Consider the following 22,111-nt stretch of genomic DNA (forward strand, 5'->3'; position numbering starts at 1 on the left):
GGCTCTTTTTGGTGTTTTAAATATTTTAAGTGAGATATCTGATGATTCAAAAAGACCTACTTCTGTATAAATAGTTGACAAAATTCCCCATGGTAATTTTTCCACAGAACTTATGTTGGACAGATAGGTTGTGTATTACAACAACTCAAGTATGTGGCATATCGTACATGCTACTATCTGTGACGGAGAAGATTGATTTATTGTCCTCATTGCTACTGTGCAGATTCATGCTTCAGTGGACTGATTAAATTTGTAGCTTGGTACCTGCAGAATTGATTTTTTTTCTAATATGGTAAATTAGGCATCTGATTTATGAGATAATTAGACACTCTTGTTTGCATTTGATGTAATTTGGTTTTCCTTACACCAATAATTAATATTGGTTGTAACTGGTCTGGGGTTTGAATTAATAAATTATGCCAGGATGATAATAGAATTACATTTATATTATCCTTCCGAAGGAATCCGTGCTTTTTATCTATTCGAATGTAAGATTAAGAGGTTTTATCTATTAGAATGTAAGATTGGAAGGCCATTTATTTTATTATTATTATTATTTAAGAATTTATCGTTGCAATAAGGTAATTGTCCTGGTGGCAATACTCAAGCCTGATCAATTATCACTCTTACAATGAACATACATTCATACACGTACAAGAAAAACAGACAGGAGAAAAATTCTTACATACAATGACACTTATAGATTACCAACTGCACCATTACCATTACCTATGGGCTAGGTTCACACCATACGAATACATAATACACACTGTCTATTGCCACACTCTGTCCATAATCACACATTCCTCAATTTCATATGCCATTCAAAATCACACACCATTCACTTTTGCAATACAAATTGTAATGCCGTCCTCATCACATATAAACTATATTTTGAAAAGTACAATTGTATAATAATCACTGATCATTGAAGTTTATCACCCAGTGATACACTTTACAGCTTTGCACTTATTCTGAAAACTCACAAAATTAAATGGAAAGGGCTCAATGAAACCTCCAGGCAGCTGGTTCCAATCAACAATAGTTCTGTTTAAAAAAAGATTATTTTTTCTTATTTGTTTTTTGCATTCTTATTTTTATTTTAAAACTGTGGTCGTTTTTTTCCCTTTAAGTTTGGTTTTTCTCTCTCTTTCCATAAATCTTCCCACGCTTTGTCATTTTTAACCATTCTATACATCATGCCTAACCTACTCCTTTTTATTTTTATGAATTGTAAAAATAAAAGTGAACCTAAGTGCATCCATGGAGAATGCTGATGACCATATGATAGTGGTTGGGTGTATTTAAGTATGTTGGATGTCTCTTATTTTAATTGTTTCACATTTAGTGAACAAAGTATTTATTTACATGGCCGAAAGGTGTAGATGGTTCAACAATCCCATTGTCTTTTTGCCTGTTGCTCAGAGGATATAATTAAAATAATACAGGACTTGAATAATAACTTGCATAAATGGTAAACATTCGACTCTGGTAACCATATTGATTGGTGCAAAGCACATTGTATCTTGCGCATTACTCATGTTATAAGAGTTTTGTATACATGATTTTGGAAATATGTTTTGCACTGCAGTAGGCCTATAGTTATTTAAATCATCAGGACAGCTATTGTTAGTGTATGGGTTTATTTTAGACATTTTCTACATCTAAATACTGAAAAAATACCATTGATTAGTGACTCATTAATCAAAAGCAAAGAGAGGAGGCTTCTTTGAGGTCATAACCTAGCGATATTATTTTACCAGCATTTGTCATTCAAACCAATATTGACTGAGTTCAGAAAATGTGGTTTCATATCTTCTCCCTCACAGAGAATAAATAAAAATGATGAAGGCTATGGATAAGTGACTAGTGGGAGCATTGCTAATTGAATCTACAATTATAGAATTCCCCAAATCATTACAATGATTTCCCAATTTTTGTTTAATTATTACCTGAAGAGATTTATCATCATTTGTATTTATTACTAAACAGTAAATGGAGATGTTTTATAGATCTTTAGATGTAGCATCAGACTTGGCCGCTGTATGATTTGACTGGTAAAGCCAATTTTTTTAGAACTGAAGAAAATATCCTAATTTATTTGTTGCCCTGAGCATGTATCACTGTTTATTATGTGTTTTTCTTGTCATTATACAAGAAACAAGATTAAAATGACATTGAAATTTAAAATGAAAATGTTAAAACTGGCAATTGGATGATTTAGCTTTATAGAAATTATCCTCAGGATCATTTATTTGTGAACTATAGATAGAATTTCTTAAGAAAGATTTTGTTACCATGAATAGCTTTAATAGCTTTAGATGTAATTATGTGCAGGGAAGAGGTCTGAGATGTCACAGATGAAGATGCTATTAACTTAATGTGAAATTAGTATTTTTTATTACTAAGCTGTGAAGTGAGTGGGTATTCTGAATCATTTTAGTGGGTTCAGAATTGCAATGCAGCAATTTAGTGGATGACTTGTTAAAAGTTAATGTTGTGGCATCTCCTACAATTTCTTGGGTTAAGAATTAGTAACATAAATATTAAATAATTAGATTATTGATAAACTCTCTTCTGAGTTTAAGCAATGGTTGCTAAAGTAAGTTTTTTAAGCTGGGAAAATTTACCCAGAAAACATTTAATTTAGTGAGTGGAAGTCTCTAAATTGGTACCTTCAGAAATATTAAACTGCTGTTAGAAATACATAATACTGATGACTCAAAGAGGTTGCCTTCCTCAGGTATTTAGAGGGCAAGTTAACTGAATTGACCCCCAAATTTCACTTCATTTTCATGGGTTACCAATCCAGGGATTAATATGTAGCAACTCTCCAAACTATCTTATTCCCTGCCACAGTCTACATACATTTTCTCCTAGCACCTAGCATCATTTTCCATTATCCGCTACTCTTAGTCGATCCTTGGTCGTCTTGTAATTCTTTCCGTTGATCCAAGTGTAATTTTTTATGGCTCGTTAAATTCCAGCTTCATTTCTTACCGTCTTTCTTCAATCTATACTGTATTGTTACTTTTTCAATTTTCTGTGACAGTTTCCATTTAAAGTTCATAGTTGATTCAGTTTCTTTCAGTCTGTCATAGAGGCTTCAGTGGCTTTAAATCTTTAACTTCTCAAATATGAGATGGCACTTAAATAGCACTTGATTGTGGTTGCTGTTGACCTTCAATAACATTTTTGCGGGGCTTTATTTGATTTCTATTATTCAGCTTCACAAGTATGTAGTCATCAAATTGACTGCATGCTCTTTCTGGACTCTTCCACATGTATGGTGGATGGTCCACGGGTGTTTGCCACCACTAATTTGCACTGTTCAAAGAATTGCTAAAGTCTCTTTAATTTCACTTCCCTAACTGTACCATCCTAAGGCTTTCCTTCTTGGTCTCTTCCAACATTTGCATTCCAGTGTCCAGGCATAATCGAATATTTTTTCCCTTTACATTTTTCTATGTATTACTGTGGCCATTTCATCCTACTTCTCCTTCCCTTCATCACCATTTTAGTCTGTTGTCAACATGTACAGTTGTACCACTAGCATCTGTGAGTTTTGTTGCTAATATCACCATAATGATTCTTTCATTGTGTTAAGGAAGTTTTTAACTGTCATGGCATCACTCTACCACAATATAGTTCTCACTCCTGTGTTTGCATCAATAGAGACAGTGTAAATGAGCCTGTGACTACTTCCCCAGCAATTTCCTCCTTTGGGTCATAAACTTTAAACGTAAATTATAACTCCACTATTTTAACATCTTGATGACATAAAGCATCAGTGATATAATAGCCTGGCAGTGTTATGAAATTAACTTGCCTAGGTTTCAAGCAGTGTTTATGTAAACAAATAATATGTATATTAACCAGCTATTCCTGTTTTTAATAATTTATTATGTAACATTGAGTATGAAGATGCATCACACACAAATTATATGTTGACTTTTTTTCATTATAATCTTGGACTGAATTTCTTTAACATCAACTTACATCCGCTCAGGTTATGTGGAATGTTACAAAGTTTGTTTTTATTTCGTAATGTCATTATTCCATAAAGTTGGGAAAGGCCCTAGCCACATTGATGCACCATGTCCCATTAGGTTACCGAAGTTAAGCAATGTTGGTGGTGATAATGGTTGAATTGGTGGCCTCCATACCTTTACTGTGGTGCTTCTGTCCCCTGCCTCCATGTGGTAGGCAGGCTAAGCATAGGTTGCCATAATAGACCAAGAGGTCTAAGTGCATGGTGATTCTGTTGAAGGCCCCCAGACCAACATCAACCATTCCATTGAGTAAAGGTGTGAAGGCCTCGCAACAATTGTACAGTGTGCATGGCAGAACTGGCTGATTTCTTTAGGAGGCTGATTAAGCATTAAGCAGCTAGTGTTAACATCTTCAACAAAAATGCATGAAATTGGGTATGAATCCTAACATATGTATGTCAGCAGAATTTCAACTAAGACCTCTTCCAAGGCTGCGTTTTTCTGTCATTGGGACTACCAAGATGTGGATCAAGGAAGATCTAAATTGCTGGTTTGGGAGGAGGGATTCCCTGTCTTACCACCTATATTCCTACATCTGGAGTTGGCCAGTAACCATAGCTGATAGTAGTGGATCTGTTTAATTCTCCTCCCCTAATTTTCCGATCAAGGCATTCAGTTTTTTAACTTAGGTTATTAATTTTCACATCAGTTGCCTGTTACTGATACAGTTATTTCAAACGTTGAGCTGGCTGTACTTTTATATTCCATTGCTATCACAGTAGGTAAAAACCAAGTGACCGTAAAGAGTATAGGCAGCTTATGTATCATCAACCCGCCATAATTGGTGTACTTTCTCTGAACCCCTAGTTTGAGATCTTAACGAGCATTTCAACTCCCAATAAATTAATTTTTAGTGAAGTAAAAGTAAAGCAGGCAATGGTAATAGTTGGGTGGTTTCTTTATAAGGTAAATTTTGATATGAGGTATATAATATTTATTACAGAAAATGGTTTCAAGAAATGAAAGACACTCAGTATGTTAAAAAAGACTGGAATTCATCAGTTTTTTCAATTGAATTTACCCTGATGGAGGCCTGCGTGTGGAGTTGCTATTATCCTGGCTGGTGATAAAGTTTTTGCAAATGGTGACATGCTATGCTTTTGCATAAATGCACATGCTGTCATATTTTTTCATTATTTCCCTCATTACCTATTTTTGTGATAGGGCAGCTTTAATATCCATAAATCATAGCATTATATTAACTCTAATTATAACTCATGAAAGTTTTACTGTGTATTTTTATTTGCAAGTTTCGAAACTTATTATATGTCCCTGAAAGCATATCAAATTTATTCCTTTTGCTAGTTCTTCTTCTTTTGAGTTTTTAATCTGTCCTCTTCTGGTACTTGACATAGATATATTAAGATCAGTAATTAAAATTTTTAAGTATGGTGAAAAAATCCTCTCTTAAAATGTTAATAGCACTTAGCAATCAGCAACACATCTGATTCCAAAGTATGGATAGAGGCGAAAATAGATTATGAAAATGTTAGTAATATAGGTAGTGATTGTGATTATCATATTATTTATTGAAAGTATTATTTCCCATCATGCTGCTTTTTCACATTTGAAACAAACCATATGAAGGATGAAATGAGAGTATTTCTACCATATGCTGTTTATCATTTCCAATATAAAGGAACCTAAAGAATCATAAGTGAGAATGCTGTGAATGGGAATTCAAATATTCATCTGTTATGAAGTGGCTCTGTGAAGAATTTGACTGTAATATGATTTACAGAAGAGAGACTTGCTGTACAGAAATTTTTCATAACAGTATTTTATTTCTACTAGTAGTACTCTGCGGGTACTGCTTTGATGTAATTATTCTAAATTATTCAGTTACATTGCCATTTATAGTACGTGTATACCATTTTGAAATAATAGTTCAGTGAAGGAGAGAAAGGAAATTTTAAAGTTGACATTGAAGAAGCATGATCACAAAAACTCTGTTGGACACAGCTACTCCCTTTCTCCCCTGTATTAAGTAAGTTTTCAGACAACTGATCCTTCCACCAAAAGTGACTTGGGCTCAAGGGCCTCCCAAGTTTTGTGATGCCTGACTTATTGAAACTTCATTAAGATGAATGCATTGCCAAGGATGTATTGGACTTCCCAAGAGTGTCAAGTGTTACTAAATGTCACTGTATGGTGGCTTTAATGAAATAGTGACAAATTATCAAATGTTTCCAACCAATACACTTGGAGCAAGAAGAAAAATCTGTTCCTGAGTTAGAACAAGGCAAGAATGTATGGTTTTGGTCCGCACAATGTCATCAGATAGGCATTAAATTGGCAGTCTTAAAAAAAATCAAAGGAAGTCAAGAGAATTGGAGTGTGTGAGTTAAAATAATAAGTTGTCTTCTGTTGAAACCTGTGAATCACAGGAACTTATTCATGTTTAAAAATAGTTTCATAAGGACCATTCAGTTCAGTGGAAGTTTTGAGTGAGAAAAAGCTTAGTGCACTTCTTATACTATAGAATTTTTCATCCCATTCTGACAAAAAACTGGTTTTTAGGGACATCAGGCCCCCTGTCATGTATTAGCTGCCTAATGTGGCTATGGACTACAACTTCCAAAGAAGTCTCCTTTAAGACCTCAAAGATGGCCCAATGTTGCTAACAGTGCTTAAAAAATAAACAAGGTTTTATTAACTGGATGGTGGAAGCACGGTATAATATTGTAATCACTAAGTACTCCAATTATGCTGTATCATTATTTTCTGCTCCCAAGATGAAATCAGCAAGAAGGATTTTATGAGCCAAAGTGAAGCAGCCAAGGAAATTCTTCATGAATTAACCAAAACCTTTACTGTTCTGCAGCACCTTATGTCATGGCTATTTTGAATGAGTGTTAATGAACTGAAGGAAATGAATGATGGCACAATAATAAAATTATTGAGTGAATGAAAAGGTAAAAGTGGTCACAGAATGATTGAATGGTGTGTAGAGGCTGAAGTAAAGGTAACATGCTATGGAAATTACTCTCCAATATGTTGAAGAGCAGGAAGATGCCATGCCTGACTTAGGCTGCTCAAGTACATATGGAATGTAGCTGCAGAGTGAGAAAATGGAGCTCAACAAACGACGCGAGCCTTTCGATAAAGTTTAAAAGAAGCATTATAAAGTGAGTTTGAAAGTTAGATTGTCACTATGGTAACCAGTTATAAATCTTGTGTAATTAAATGCTGAATGCGTTATGAGGTTTTTAAAAATTAAATTTCTATTGAATTATACTGATTGTAGAAAGGATAACATTCCTGTGGTTTTTTTGTTGCTGCCTTGATTTTTTAGAATATTGAAGAAAAGAAGTGGGAGCTGCGAAAACACTGGGCATACAGGGTACAGCAACATTGATATTAACTTCCTTTTTTATGCAAAACCTTTTTAAAAAAGGAAGTTATGGTGCCGAACCCTATATTTTCTTATTAAAAGGAAAGAGAAATATTTTGTTTACCATATAGTGGTAGTGCTTGGAAATATCTTGTTTGTCACAATTTATGTTCGTTCGTAACTTCCTTGTTATTTGAAGTAATCCCTGTCCATATTGCCTTGGGAAATTGAGACATATAAATTAGTAAATCAATTTACATGCATCTGCTTACTGGTACATAGAAAAAAATGCTCATTGGAGACTAAGATAGCCTTCAATGAGCATTTTGTGACTGATAAAGAATAATCTTCTGCTCTATTAATTGATCAACTTTGGATTGTTAATTTAAACATTGGCAACATAATTGGTGAATATTGGGATAGAACAATTTATCTAGAATATCAAGCTATTCATAAATGAAGAAGAAATAGCAACTGATTTGAGGATGCAAAGATTTTTGCTACTCCAGACTTCATTACCTCAAACATTACTGTGGGAATTTTGAAAGCAATTAGTGCATGCCTTAGAGTATGATGGGGAAATAGGGACACAAAAACTCAATTATTAAAAAAAATATTTGAACATTAAAATACCTATGAACGGGAATTATTAAATTTCGAAGAAACTGCGGGAGATGCCGCAACTGTGACTTTTAATTGAGTAATCCACTAATATGCATTTCAATGCAACAATTTCAGAGTGTAAAAATCATTTGCATTCAACTTTGTGTATTTATTTTGAAGATTTCCTTGTACACTATTTATTTAAGTAGTAAAAAAAATGGAACAATCTCATGGTTACTCTTGCTTATGACCAAAGATCTATTCAAGTGCCAAATTTAGATTTTCCACATCAAACCCTTAGTTTGAAGATCAGATATACAAGGAGGAACTTCCTGAAAAGGTTCCTTTCTTCCTTATTACCTCGTAAAAAGTTCCTACTTGTATATCTGATCTTAAAAATTCCTGTGAGCTTTGATGGGGGCCACTTGTTTTTATAACATGAGAACTTGTTTAATGCTAGTACATATAAATACACACATTTGCCTGGGTTCAGTAAAGGAAAGATTTCATCTGACATACTGTCAATGACAATTGGGGATAAGTGCAATAGTTAATTGACATGGAAATAAATGACATTTTTAAATTATTACATAATGATAAAAATGTCTTTTTCCACCATTTGGTTTCCCATATTAAAAAATTCATTGAGGAGTGGTGTTTAAATTTAAGGTTACAAGAGAAGTTTCTGTAAACAGTCTCTCAGATTGTGATGAAAATTTACCGGAATATTAATTTTAAAAAATTAGTTACAAGGCACCCTACTTTTAAGGTAATACTATTAATTATCTAAACAAAAGATTTATTGGAATTTATGGAACGCAAATGACAGGCTTTTAAATGGACTTGTGGCCTCAACTGGATTTAATTCATTATGCCTCAATTAATTTTTGGAGATCGAGATCCCCTTATGATTTTTTCTATTTTCTCAGCTTATTATCTTATTCCCTAATGGATGCTGAAATTGTTAATGCGAAATATTTTTATGAGCACTATATTTATCACCTTTTTTGAGATTATTTTTTTTCTCATGCTACAGTTTTATCAGATTAAATCCTATCCAGGCTTAGGTGATTTACTAGGTCTGTTCAAAAAGTATTGCAAATTTTGAATCCTGGTTACATATATTTGATTTTGGGTATTTTTGTGGCATTATGTTGGTACTTGTGTCTCTCACTAATGCCGAAAAGTTCTGCCATTTTGAATGTTCAGTTAATTTTTGACAGCTGTTTTGTTTGGATGTGTTTTGGTCTGTCATCAATTTTTGCCTGTTCCAAAAAAGAATCATTTTTTGAGAATTCATCAATTGGATCAAAGAATCTGTATTAAATTTTGCGTGAAAAACAAAATTAAGTGCGCGGATGCATTCTGAATGTTGACCATGGCAAATGGAGAAGCTACCTTGGACTTATCGGTGGTACAAAATGTTCTGCGAGGGCCAAGAAGATGTGAATGACGAAGAGCGTGCCGGATGCCCGAGCCAGTCAACAACAGATGAAAATGTTGATGAAGTGAAGAAAATAGTAATGGCCATTGGTCAAATCACTGTTAGAGAAGTTGCTGAGGAACTAAACAAATCAATTGGCTTGTGTCATTCAATTTTTACCAACGATTTGGGCATGACATGGAACGCCGTGCATTTCATACCAAAGTTGCTCTATTTTGATCAAAAACAGCAACACATTAACATTGCTAATGACTCTCCACGACGACCAAATTTGCTCCAGAGGGTCATAACTGGTGACAAATCATGGGTTTATGGTTAAGACGTGGAAACTCCCTTAGTCCTAATGGAAGCTGCAGCATGAGCCAAGAGTGAAAAAAGCACGCCAAGTTCGGTCGAATGTGAAAGTTTTGCTTGCAGTTTTCTTTGATTGCAGGGTGGTGGTGCATCATGAGTTCTTGCCACAGGGTAGAACGGTAAATAAGGAATATTACCTACAAGTTATGTGCAATATGCACGAAGCAGTCAGCCACAAACACCCGCAGTTGTGGAAGAACAAAAATTGGCTTTTGCATCATCACTTGTGCGTGGCCAAAAACAACACTCTGACGATGCCGCAGCCACCATATTCCCCAGATCTGGCCCCCAGTGACTTTTTCAAGTTCCCAAAACTGAAGATACCCAAGAAAGGACGACGCTACGCTACAGTTGAAGAGATAAAGGCTGCATCGAAGGAGCTGAACAAGATCAAAAAAAATAATTTTTTGAAGTGCTTCAAGGATTGGAAAAAACGTTGGTACAAGTGTATAATATCTAATGGGGATTACTTTGAAGGGGACAAAATAGATAAAAATGAATAAATAAATAATTTTTGAAAAAACACACAATTCCCGATACTTTTTGGACAGACCTCGTACTGCCTTTTCGTGGTCTCCTTGGTGAACTAGTGAACTTTCTAACTGAAAGTTAGACATTAGGGACTTTGAAGCTGATGCTGCTACTACTCATTTTCTTTGTTGTATCAATTTATTGTCAGAAATCACCATTTTTTTCAATTTCAATCATCACCTAAATTGTTTTAAGATTAATGCAAACATTTGGGTGCATAAAAAATATTTGTATTTCGTATGCTTATAATTTTCATTTATTTTGTTTAGAAACAGGATGTAAAGCCCATTTCATTTTAATGCAAAGTAAGTGGTAATAATTCAGAGATTAAGAAATTTTTATCCAAATGATAAATTTTTGAAGTGGTATAACCTTAGGCTTCTGACTGGAAGGTCAAGGTTTGATTCCCAGGGATGCTTCTGGGCACCCTCAGCTTCACCCAAGCTGTGTGATTTTTCAGTTACTAGATAATCCTAGGAAACAAGGTGGTACAGAGAAAAGAACTGGACACTAGACCATGCTTTGTAAATTTCGCCCACTATTAGACTTGGCATTGGGTGAGCTCTTACATCATCTATCAAACTGACTTTTGGGTTAACTTTGGTAGGTATGCTAGGGTAGCCATAATTAATACATACAATGTGACAGCAATCAGATTGCTGCTTAACGCAGTTAAAAGTTTTTCTTTGGTTTTGAACTAATGTGGGCACTTCACCAATTTTGATGCCAAACTTAAAATAATGTGAAAGTAACTATTGTGTGAGTTATCAGTTAAGAGGATTTGTGTTTGATGAGTGTTTTTTTCCACATAAATATCCATGTATTTGTTGTGAACATGTGTGTTCTGGAAAAATCAAATAGTATGGGTATTTCATAAGCAAAAGTTATTTTTTCACAATTACATGTGGCTGGAAAAATTTTTCTATGATCAGTCCAAGACAAAAGCTGCTTGCCACCAGAAGCAACCTACTTCCAAGGTTTGGGGCTAATTTATCAGAAATCCATTTTGACATAATTTCATTCAAGTAATAATGTGTGTGTGAATACACATGGTTAATGCTAATGGAACAAGCTTAGGCTTTGTTTTTGCCCAAAAAGGAGTTTCATCCTGCTGGATGATATGTAGAGGGGTAGCTATATGAGCTTACTTGACATGGTCGAGGATATCCTTTTGTTCAAAGGTTTATAGAACTTGTGCACAAGTAAGAGTGTAAGGATTTTTATTGTAATTATCCACATCTAATGAATATACTTTAGATTTCATCGCTGTTAATTAAAGATTCTTTCTCTTACTACCTCTGCTTTCACCTTTCTTATCCTTCCACCCATCCTTCTGTTAGAATATTTTGAGACTGCACTGTCATATCATCATGAAACTGCTCTCTTAAGAAATGGTTCATTTGGATTGCTAACACCTTGCTCATGATGATATGATGCTTTTGTTGAGGACTGTTCAGACCCTTCAGCTTGTGGCTTCTGTTTGTTTGAATTTGCCACCATTGGCTTGTAGCGAAGTGAAAACTAAATTTAAAACATTGCAATGAAAGGAAATTGGTTCATTTTTTTAAGAAGTGGGTTTCATTTTATTTATGGCTTTTTAAAATATGTTTTATTCATTTCACTGTCATGTCACTACACTAATGGATGTGGTTTTTATATTATGCTTTTAAATACTTTCTGTTTATTTGATGCATAGACATGGTTGTGGGTTTATACAATAACAGTGCATGTGGTTACAGAAATAATCAGCTGTGGGTTTACTGTTCCAGAATCACTAATTATGGTGTTTTCATTAAGTTTTTAATGCTTGAATAGTTTTTTTGCTTAAGTTTTGCTTTAAATAAATATTTTTTAGTGATTTTAATACCACACTCTCTCGAGCTAATTAACTTTTATTTTAGCCTTGTTCTTCCGGAGTTTTCCAGAAGCATATGGTGATTGAATTCATGCCTTAAAATAATCCTCCAATATTTATATCCTTCCAGGAAGAGGAAGCCCTCTTGAATGAAATGGAAGTCACTGGCCAAGCATTTGAAGACATGCAGGAGCAAAATTCTCGGCTAATACAGCAGCTTCGAGAGAAGGATGATGCTAATTTTAAGCTGATGTCAGAGAGAATAAAATCGAATCAACTGCATAAGTTGGCAAGAGAAGAAAAGGAAGTTTTGAATGAGCAGGTATTTCTTGTAACTTTAAATATAAGCCATTATTAGGCCTTTCTCACTACTTATTTTGTCTTGTGCTTATTTTAGCAGTTAAATTTTCAACTGAGGGTGAACATCATTCATCATAAAATTTCAACTTAAACGGCAGAATAATTTTTCAGGAAAATATGAATATTAAAATAAATGAAATGAATTTTTTTGTTTAGGTAGCAGTTGTTTAATTAGCATTTCAGGGAAAATCTTACGGCACTTACCAATTGTTTTTCACACAAACTGGAAGATACTGCCTGAAATCCAAAAAATTATATTTACAGTAGATATTAAATTTAAAAGGAAAATGCAAAATACTAATAATCATATAGATGAACAAGGCAGGGCCTCAGTTAACCCTATTTTTGGAGATTTTACTTCGTTTACATACAACCAAGTTACTACACACCCAGAAAAATTGGTGGTTGAAGATTTTAAAAGCTTCTTGGTGATTTTTACCTCATTAAATTAATGAAATTAAGGAAATGCCAAATATACCTCCATAACTTTGAATTTGTATTAATAAGATGTGTTCAAAGAGACTAAATATTTTGATTTTGCAACAACTTTAACTAAGAATATACTTTGACCATTGAATACATTTCATGACAAACTGCCATGTGATAATTAATCTTTGAGTTTTATATGGTGGAGCAAGAACATTTGCTGGTTGTCTATCGGAATAGTGTCAAATTATATCAGTCATTAAATGCATGTCAAAAGTGGATGGCAAGCTCCTCTGCAGATGTGGAAGGTTTTACTAAGTTTTAAGGAAATTTTTAAATACCTATGGTTATTGTCATTTGAAGAATTTCTTTTTCACTCAGGTCAATATTCCAATGGACTATATGTTCTCATTATTACTTCAGTAGGTAAGGCTCTAAGACTTGTGATAATAGTGAAATGGTTCAAATGGCAAGCAGTTTATTGCCACCGTTTTCTGTTGTGGACACTTTTGCATCATGCTCTTTGTACTGGTTGGCAAACTCTTGAAAAAGCCTGGTGTTTATTTGAACACACCTTATGTCTCACGATTTTTGCATTAGCAGGAGTAATTGACAGTTCTGTGATACTAGATGTTTAAATTTCAATACTATGAAAATGTATTACTTAATTTTTTTTAAATATCCATAGTTTTGTTTTTTATGCATGTTATACCTAGTCCTACGGGAGAAATAAAACTTAAAAGTTATGCCTAGTTCTATGGGGAATGTTTTATGTAAAAACTTTTTAAAACTCCATTCTCTGAGTGATAAACATTTAAAACACGATAAAGTTTTCATTTTTCTACTGTCATCACACCAAATATCCAGCAGTATGCTGTTACTTTAGTCAATGTACCTTGTGTTACTGCAAACCATGGATTGGACTGTTGGATGACTGTTAGCAATCGTGGTGTGGTTATCACAAAGTGAAATATTTATGTTTATGGATTTATTAGCACGTATTAGCCATTCTTACACTTAAAGAATCTAACACTACTTTATGATACTCTCAAGGGGTTAATGGTTTTGAACACTAACACTTGATGGTATCTTGGCAATGCACCAGCAAAGCAATGCACTTGTACATATGTAACTAGATATTACTCGGTAGGTTTGATGTACTCTTAACATAGGTAGCTAATTAATTTATTGTATAAAAATATTTGAATAACAAAGCTCTATAAATTAATTTCTTTGGTAAATTCAGTAAAAGAAAAATTATGGTATCAAACTTAGCATATTTGGTTCAAATAATGTTAAAGATCACATAGTTTTAATTTTTTAGTAAATTTGTAGCTTTGGAAACTTTGATTTTGCAAGACTAATAAATTATATAACGTTCAACCAATTGAAGCTATGTAGTCAATGGCTTTTTCTTCATTATGCAGTTTTAATTTACCTAAGGACGACTTTTTCACAAACTTATTATCCTATTAAGGTTCTTATGCTACTTCATTTAAATTTTTTTTGTCACTTCATCAAAAATACTGTCTGCTGCTATGATACAAAACAGTTTTATATAAAGTATTCTAAGATGTTTAGTGCCACCCACATTTGAATCAAATCATTAAACTCTGGATACTGTATTTGTTTGAGAAAACAGCACAGTGAAATGATTTGACCCATATATAATGTGTGTAATTCCACATTTTGCTTGTCTCGGAATTGGTAGAAGTAATGTTTGAGAAATATCTGGGATTTTGAGATGTATGTAAGATGCCAATAAATCGTTTGATCAGAACCAAAATTTCTTAAGGAAACATGAAAAACATTTTAGAATATGTTTATTGAAAAAACTTGCTCAAAGTTTTTCATAATGGTGGAAGGGTTGTAGATGAAGTTAGTTGTGGGATTAGATTTTTTCATAAGCCGAATGAGATCTGGGAATGGTGGTGGCACTTTAGTGCTCACAAACCATTCCTATCTATTATTATTCTCCATGAATGTATGTACTAAATAGCTGTGGTATATTTTCCAGTGCTATATTTTTAAGTGAGTATGCTGTTATTTTTGAAAATCAAAAACTATGAATTGACTCAATTGAAAATAAAATTATGTATTTGTTTTCAATTTAATGAATATGTAAAATAACACTTTGTCATCAATTGTGAAAAATAACCTATTACTGAAAAAAATATGCATTTTTGAGTAATTATTTTTTTAATCCAAATTATGTTATTTGTTAAGAAAAGTATATCTTCAGTTGTGTCTTGGCAATGGTAATTTACTTTGTAAACAGACATGTTGATCTTTAAAAGAAAATTAATTCTTGAGTTTTGCCAGTTTTACTTTGGAGGCAACAATGAACTGACACTTGATGCTGTGCTGTTTAAAGTACTATTATGTAATGCTTTAAAAATGTCTTTTGCTCTAGGTTGTGACCCTAGCTACTCAAGTTGAAGCTCAGAATCAAGTTGTTCGCAAGCTTGAAGAAAAAGAAAGAATTCTACAAAATTCTGTTGCCACTGTTGAAAAAGAGCTTGCATTAAGGCAGCAGGCTATGGAGGTGCACAAAAGAAAAGCAATTGAGAGTGCACAGTCTGCTGCAGATCTAAAATTGCATTTGGGTGAGATAATTTATTTATAACTGGATGCATTTTATTCTTTTATTTTATAATGGTTCCTAAAGCAACAGTTAACTATTTAAGGCATGATTTCAAATTTGGTTTACATTTTAAATACAGTGGAACCTCGCTTAACATGCTTCTCATATAGGGAGTGATTGGCATTATGAGCAAAATTGTTCGCCATGGAAATGACATGCTTAGCAAGTAACTTTTTGCAAAGTGAGTAACGAGAAGAGGGAAATTCCCTGAATGAGTGTGTACCTGCTACTTCAGCTTGTGTTAGCGCTCATTATGCTAGCCTTAGTTTGTCTAGTGATCACACATTTTTCCAATCTTATATTCAGGCTTATCATTAGTGATTCTTTAGTGCCAAGTTTAACAATAAAATGTGCATCATTTCTTAAATGACCCTGAAGAAAAATCCATAAGAAAACAAACTTCAAAAGAATGAAAATAACAGTAGAAATGAAAAGTAAAGTTATTGAAAATCTGGAACATTGTGAGCATGGCTGATCGATTAGGCACATCATTAATTAGTCCACATCATCAAGTTGTATTTTTGCTGACATTCAGCCTTTAGTAATATGAATGTCATAAAGACAGAAAGTGGTTGCTTTTAATCCAAATTTTGATAATATCAAAATAATAGCATAAACATTTCATCAAAAGCAAAAATAATTATAATCTCTTGGAATCTGAAGAAGGGAGATTTTATTACTTGTACGGTATTGCATTTAAACTTAAATTCGTGAATTGTGCTTTAGAAAATTGAAAAAATCCAGCTTAAAGGCATTTTGGCCCAGTGATGTCAAATTTTTGGGATTCTACGATGTATTAACATTGACGTACAAGGCAACAATATGTATGTGTGGCTGCTAATTTTTTAATGTAATGATTCAACTTTCCTCATATTAATTGTTAACATAAAAATAATTTGATATTTTCTGTCTGATCCAAGTATTTTTCATTAATTCTGCTCCGAGAAATTAGGGTGAATCTTAAGTGCCGGTGCATCTTACAGGCTGGGAAATTTATACTTCATTGCTAGCTTTCGGATGCCTTGTCAAAGATTATTACATTTGATATAAGCTAATGTTGGAAGCCCTTCATTTGATATCACTCATTATTACTAGGCGAATGGAAGTATCCAAGTTGACTAAAGAAAACAATTAAAGAAATAAAATAAGTTATAAGAGATATCCAAGAGTAAGAAAGCCAAAAGGTGACTCTTTTAAGAGATAATGGAAAGCTTAAGAGTTTGAAAATGCTGGTAGTTGCATGTGAAATTTTGATGAAATGTTGCTAGGTAATTTTACCCAATGGCCTAGTGAAACATATGCCCTCTTTTTTCAGAACCAGGAATCTGACCTGGACCTGAATAAATGCTGATAAATCAAAAAATTGATCAGAACAAGCTCAAAAAACAATGGCAATGATCATTTGAAGATATTCATGTGTCAGTTTATAGTAGATTATTAATCATGCTTAATGAAGTTTCTTTGTTTTTTAGTTAGTAGGCATGTAATTGCATTTTTTGCAGGCAGAATTTAACTTTTATTTTCTATTTGGGTCAGTTTTCGAGACCAAATCATAAGCAAATGAATCTTAGAGTCCAATGGATCTAATCCAACTAAACCACTTAAGGGCAATTCCAAGAAACTGCAGGAGATGCCGCAGCAGTAACTTTTGACGGAGTCGTCCACTAATATGCATGTCAATGCAACAATTTCAGTGTAAAAATCTTTCGTCTTGACTGGGTTTTATCCCCGTTATGGCAAATGATTTTTGCACCCAGAAATTGTTACATTGAAACAATAAAGAGTACATTTTCATTGCTTACTTGTAAGCTCCTCTTGTCATGATTTTTTCTTTCATTTTCAGAAAAATATCATGCTCAAATGAAAGAAGCTCAATGTGTTGTTGCGGAAAAAACAAGTGCACTTGAAGCAGAAGCATATAAAACAAAAAGATTGCAGGTTTGTATGAATGAAGCTACTTCTCAGCTAATGAATAGAATTGCAGTTATTGTTCATTTGTATGTTTAAATCTATTTCTAAGCATTGTTAGTAAGATTCAAGTAAAAGCTAATTTTTGTTTTCAATCTTGTTTCTATCATACATATTTCAACATAATTTATCTTAAAATATCTGTTAGAATAAAAGGCACTGTAGTGGTCTAAATTGGTCTTCATACCATACCAATAGTTACCATTATCAAAATATTAGTTACTAGAAACACTGTGGATGGAATTATATTCATGGCAAGACTGTTTTCAGACTATCGTATTTTTATAAAGTTAACATTGTATGCGGCAAAATTTCTGAAATTTATCAACATTAACTGTGCATTCAGGGCAAATGAAAAAAATGTACCTGTAAACTATATACTAACTTTATCCTGTACTTTTTTTATACCTTTAATCATTGTACAAGTTATGTATAACAAGTGAGAAGTAGGTTTTAGGAGACCCAAAAAAAAAGTTCTTACTTCACTCATATATTCTTTCATTTTTAAAATATACATAGTATTTAATAAAATATTTCAGCTAATGATTGTAAATAATTCAAAATTTTTCATGTGCCTTTGAAATGAAAGCAGAATGGCAATGTAATTTTTGCTTAGTTATCAAAATTAGCCCATCTTGGAAATCTGTGTGCTGAGTAGTCCTTGAAGGCCTATCGCATACAAACTTAAAAAGTAAAAAAAAAATTTCATGAAATAGTTTCTTTGCAGCCACTTCAAAAAATGTACTTAAAATGATTGTATTTTTGGTTGGCTTACTTCTGGAGACTGGCCAGTTAAGTTCAACAGAAATTGGTGGAATTAAGTTCAAGAAATGTATGCCTATAGTAAGCTTCTAAAATTATTATTTTTATAGCTGTTTGACATTTTTTAAGTGGAAAAAATTGAAATTGATATCTACAAATTAGATAAGTTATTTCACTCTTTACATGTGAATCCCCTCCCATGAACTACAACCTCGACACGTTAGAAGGTCTTGTACATTCTGATGATGCCTAGAGCTCTGCGGGCGGGAGCAATGATTATTGCTTCTGGCAAGGTCTCCCATGTCAGATAGGTCAATGGGTAGGAGCCAGGTGAAAGGAGTCTGCATTGTGTCTGTTCCTCAGTGAGGTTGCTGCAAAGGCATCTGAGCCCAGTGGGGCAGCCATTGAGTGATGCTGTCACTTTAAAAACACTTGAAGAAGGCAATGGAAAGCCACCTCAATTATTATTCCAAAGATTTCTATGATTGCCTGTATAGAGGAAATGAGTCCTAGCAACTACGGGACTTGGCCCACTCAGAAGTGCATTGTGCCTGGTAGCTGCAGAGGTAAGGCTTCTGCGGTTGTCATCTCACTAAACCCTTGCAAAGCAGAACTCATATCAGCTGCCCAGAAGATGCATAAAAGGACTGAATTAATTAGAATAGGGATTTGGAATGTTAGAACAATGTTGAAATCAGGAAAATTAAGAGTATACAGATAAAGATGGAAAGAGGAAATGTAAATGTTTTAGTCCTATGCAAGGTGAGATGGAAGGATAGTGGGGATTACTGGAGTGATAGTTACAGATTAATATAAAGTGGAGGGGACGACAGCCTATGAGGGATTGCAGTAATATTGAATGAAGAGATAGGAAGAAGCATAGTTAACATTGAGCAAGCTACAGATAGAATATTACTTGTAGTAGTAACAGCAAAACCAATGACCTTGGTGATTGTCCAGGTATACATGCCACCAAGCAATCATAAGAAGGAAGAAATTGATAGGGTATATGATCAGTTATAGGATATAATAGGGTTTGTTCTCTCAGGGAAACATTTGATAGTGATGGAGGATTGGAATGCAGCATTAAGCAAATGAAGAGATGGTGATGAGGTGGTGGATTATGGTTTACAAATAGGTTAAGTTAGTGTTCAGAAATTTAGATGTCTCAAGCATAATCTTATGGAATTTGTATAACATATTGAAATGAAATTATTGGCTTTGTAATTCCACACGCATTATTTAAAACACAACCCAGCCTTGACGAACGTCATCATCATGTCCTGATGATGTGTTTTGTTTTAAATGAAGTGAGGAATTACAAAGTAAATAATTGCATTACATTTTAGTGTTCAGAAATGCAAAAAACTTCAGGCTGGTGATTGATCAACAACAATTTTAAATGAATGTTCAAGAACATTTATTTTAGATTGTATACACTAAACTTTTAAATTTAACAACTTTAAGGCACTCTGATTGGTGAGATTAAAGTTACAACTACTTTTATTATTATTAGCGATCCTTTCTTCATTCATTTCACCTTTGGTATCACTATTTCTGTTCACAGAATGTATTCACATAGAAGTCCCTTGATCATTTCTAGTTTTGATAACTTTGTTTGCAATGAATAAGAGGTTAAGTAAAATATTTATTAACGTAGAATTTATATTTATCAATATTTTGAGTGTATTTTATATTATCACTCTTTAGTCCTTGATTTATGATATGTATGTATCTAGTACGAATTTCTTGATACTTTTCCTGTTCATTTGGTGTGATGGACAAGACTTCCCATTTGTTAATGACTTACTTTAGGAGAATAGTTTTTCATGCTTATGGCTTCCCATTTTTGGAAAATTTTCTACTGAAACCAATAAATAAAAGTGAAAAGTGTGATGCTTTATTGATTAATCACCTACATCTTTTGGTTATTATTGAAAGCTGGACTAAACAATGGTATTTTTTACTGATACAGGAGGAAATAGCTCAGCTAAGGAGAAAAGTGGAGCGTATGAAGAAGATAGAAATGGCTGGTACTGCAGATGAAGTGATGGCAGAGGAAATAAGGGAATACAAAGAGACATTGACGTGCCCGTCATGTAAAGTTAAAAGGAAGGATGCCGTGCTCAGTAAATGTTTTCATGTGTTTTGTTATGATTGTTTACGAACTAGATATGAAACCCGTCAGAGAAAGTGCCCCAAGTGTAATGCTGCTTTTGGTGCCAATGACTACCACAGACTATATTTATCTACATAGTGTGGCCGCAGATACATTTGTATAGTAGTGGAAAGGTTAATACATCAGTATTAAGACTTGTAAAATAAATAATAGATAAGTACCTAGCACACACTCTTGCAAGTGCTTGATTTAGAGCCATTGTTTAATGATAGGCTGTGGTTTGGTAAATACGTAATGTCCAGTAATTTTCCATTGTTTATATGTTGCAATGTTATTCTATAACTAATTATCTCCACTTTCCTTGGTATTCAAATAGGAAGCAGGAAATAAGAATATTTATTAGCCCTACATTTTTATTTTTTTGTGTTTTTACAGTATGAAACTACAAAAGAATAAACTGCATTTGGTATGAACAAAATTTGTTTTGAATGTATAAATATTTTCATATTATTTTATGGTGTTCATATACTTACATGCAAAATTGTTAAACTTATATATCACCTGCCACAGCTAGAATTTTTATTGTTTTTTTATGGCCTGAAATATTTGCAGAGTACTTCACCTCAAAGCCATATTTTGTGTTGATCACGATTAATTTGCGCTACTTTGTTTGAAATTTTATAATTTTTGCGATATAATTGTAATAAAGCCCCCTTAATGAATTCATCTGAGTGTGTCTACCAACATGCTCATATGTTGTCTATTTATACAAAATTTATTAATAAATACACTATCAATGGTATGCATTGTGCTGCTCCGTTTTATGAATACTTTTAGTATTCTATGTTGTTGGCTCTGTGAAAGTTTTGTAAAGTTATTGGGGGGACCAGGGAATCTGGTGTATAGCTGGAAAGAAAAAAATGGTTCAAAAAAGAAAAAAATTATGGGTGATCTTAGTTGGAATCTGATTGAATATGATTCCAACTAGAAGAAAACAGCTATAATAAGGTTTTCAATATGCATGTAATAATGTATGCATTCAATGTACTTATTTTGGTTGCTTTTAAACAATTTTTTGTTTGTACTTTTTTTATTTGTTGTTTGTGCTATAGCCAAAATTTCCTATCACCTTGATCTCAAGCTCATTCTTGAGAAGAATTTTATTTAGTATATCAAGTTCATGTTGTTATACCCTAAACTTTCTTGTTTTCACTTCAGAATACTCCCTCAGTGTTTAAAGTGCTCCTTAACTTATTTAAATTCAAGTCTACCACATTATAAGTGGAACCTTTTCACAAGTTTTTGAGGAAAAATATCTCCATATTCTGCGTTTACTCATGTACAATGGCAATAAAGCAATCTCTTAATTCAGAACTTATTTCATTTGAAGCAAGTGAAATGCCAACAAAACCCACTGTTTATGTCGAAATTTCATTTATAACATGCTCATTTTATTTTCCTAACGATGCACCCTTTTGTGAAGTATGAATGAGCAGAATTTAAAATACCCCTGAAAAGAAGTGCCTTCCTTATAGTTCAACTCAATCCAGTCATGTTGTCTTTTTACACCCAGAGGTTCTGCCAAGTATTTTCTAATTATGAGGGTTGCTTTTTATATTTTCAGCCTAATAATGAAAAGACAGTAATTTATGGTTGAAA

At 33.3% G+C, this 22,111-nt stretch overlaps 1 protein-coding gene across 3 annotated transcripts in view; it reads left to right on the top strand.

Annotated features, from left to right (window-relative positions):
• Bre1 (E3 ubiquitin-protein ligase Bre1) overlaps positions 1 to 21,536 on the top strand; it is a 55,465-nt gene extending 33,929 nt beyond the window's left edge. For all 3 annotated transcript variants that reach the window (XM_071589806.1, XM_071589805.1, XM_071589807.1), the window contains exons 14-17: positions 12,304 to 12,495; positions 15,373 to 15,565; positions 17,447 to 17,541; positions 20,309 to 21,536. In XM_071589806.1, coding sequence (XP_071445907.1) covers positions 12,304 to 12,495; positions 15,373 to 15,565; positions 17,447 to 17,541; positions 20,309 to 20,590 — 762 coding nt within the window. In that variant the 3' untranslated portion in view covers positions 20,591 to 21,536. The remainder of the gene's footprint in view (positions 1 to 12,303; positions 12,496 to 15,372; positions 15,566 to 17,446; positions 17,542 to 20,308) is intronic.
• Positions 21,537 to 22,111: the final 575 nt, after the last annotated feature.

The sequence above is a fragment of the Hetaerina americana genome, unplaced genomic scaffold, assembly GCF_022747635.1.
Source record: "Hetaerina americana unplaced genomic scaffold, ioHetAmer1.1.p SCAF_4, whole genome shotgun sequence".
Lineage (NCBI taxonomy): Eukaryota > Metazoa > Arthropoda > Insecta > Odonata > Calopterygidae > Hetaerina > Hetaerina americana.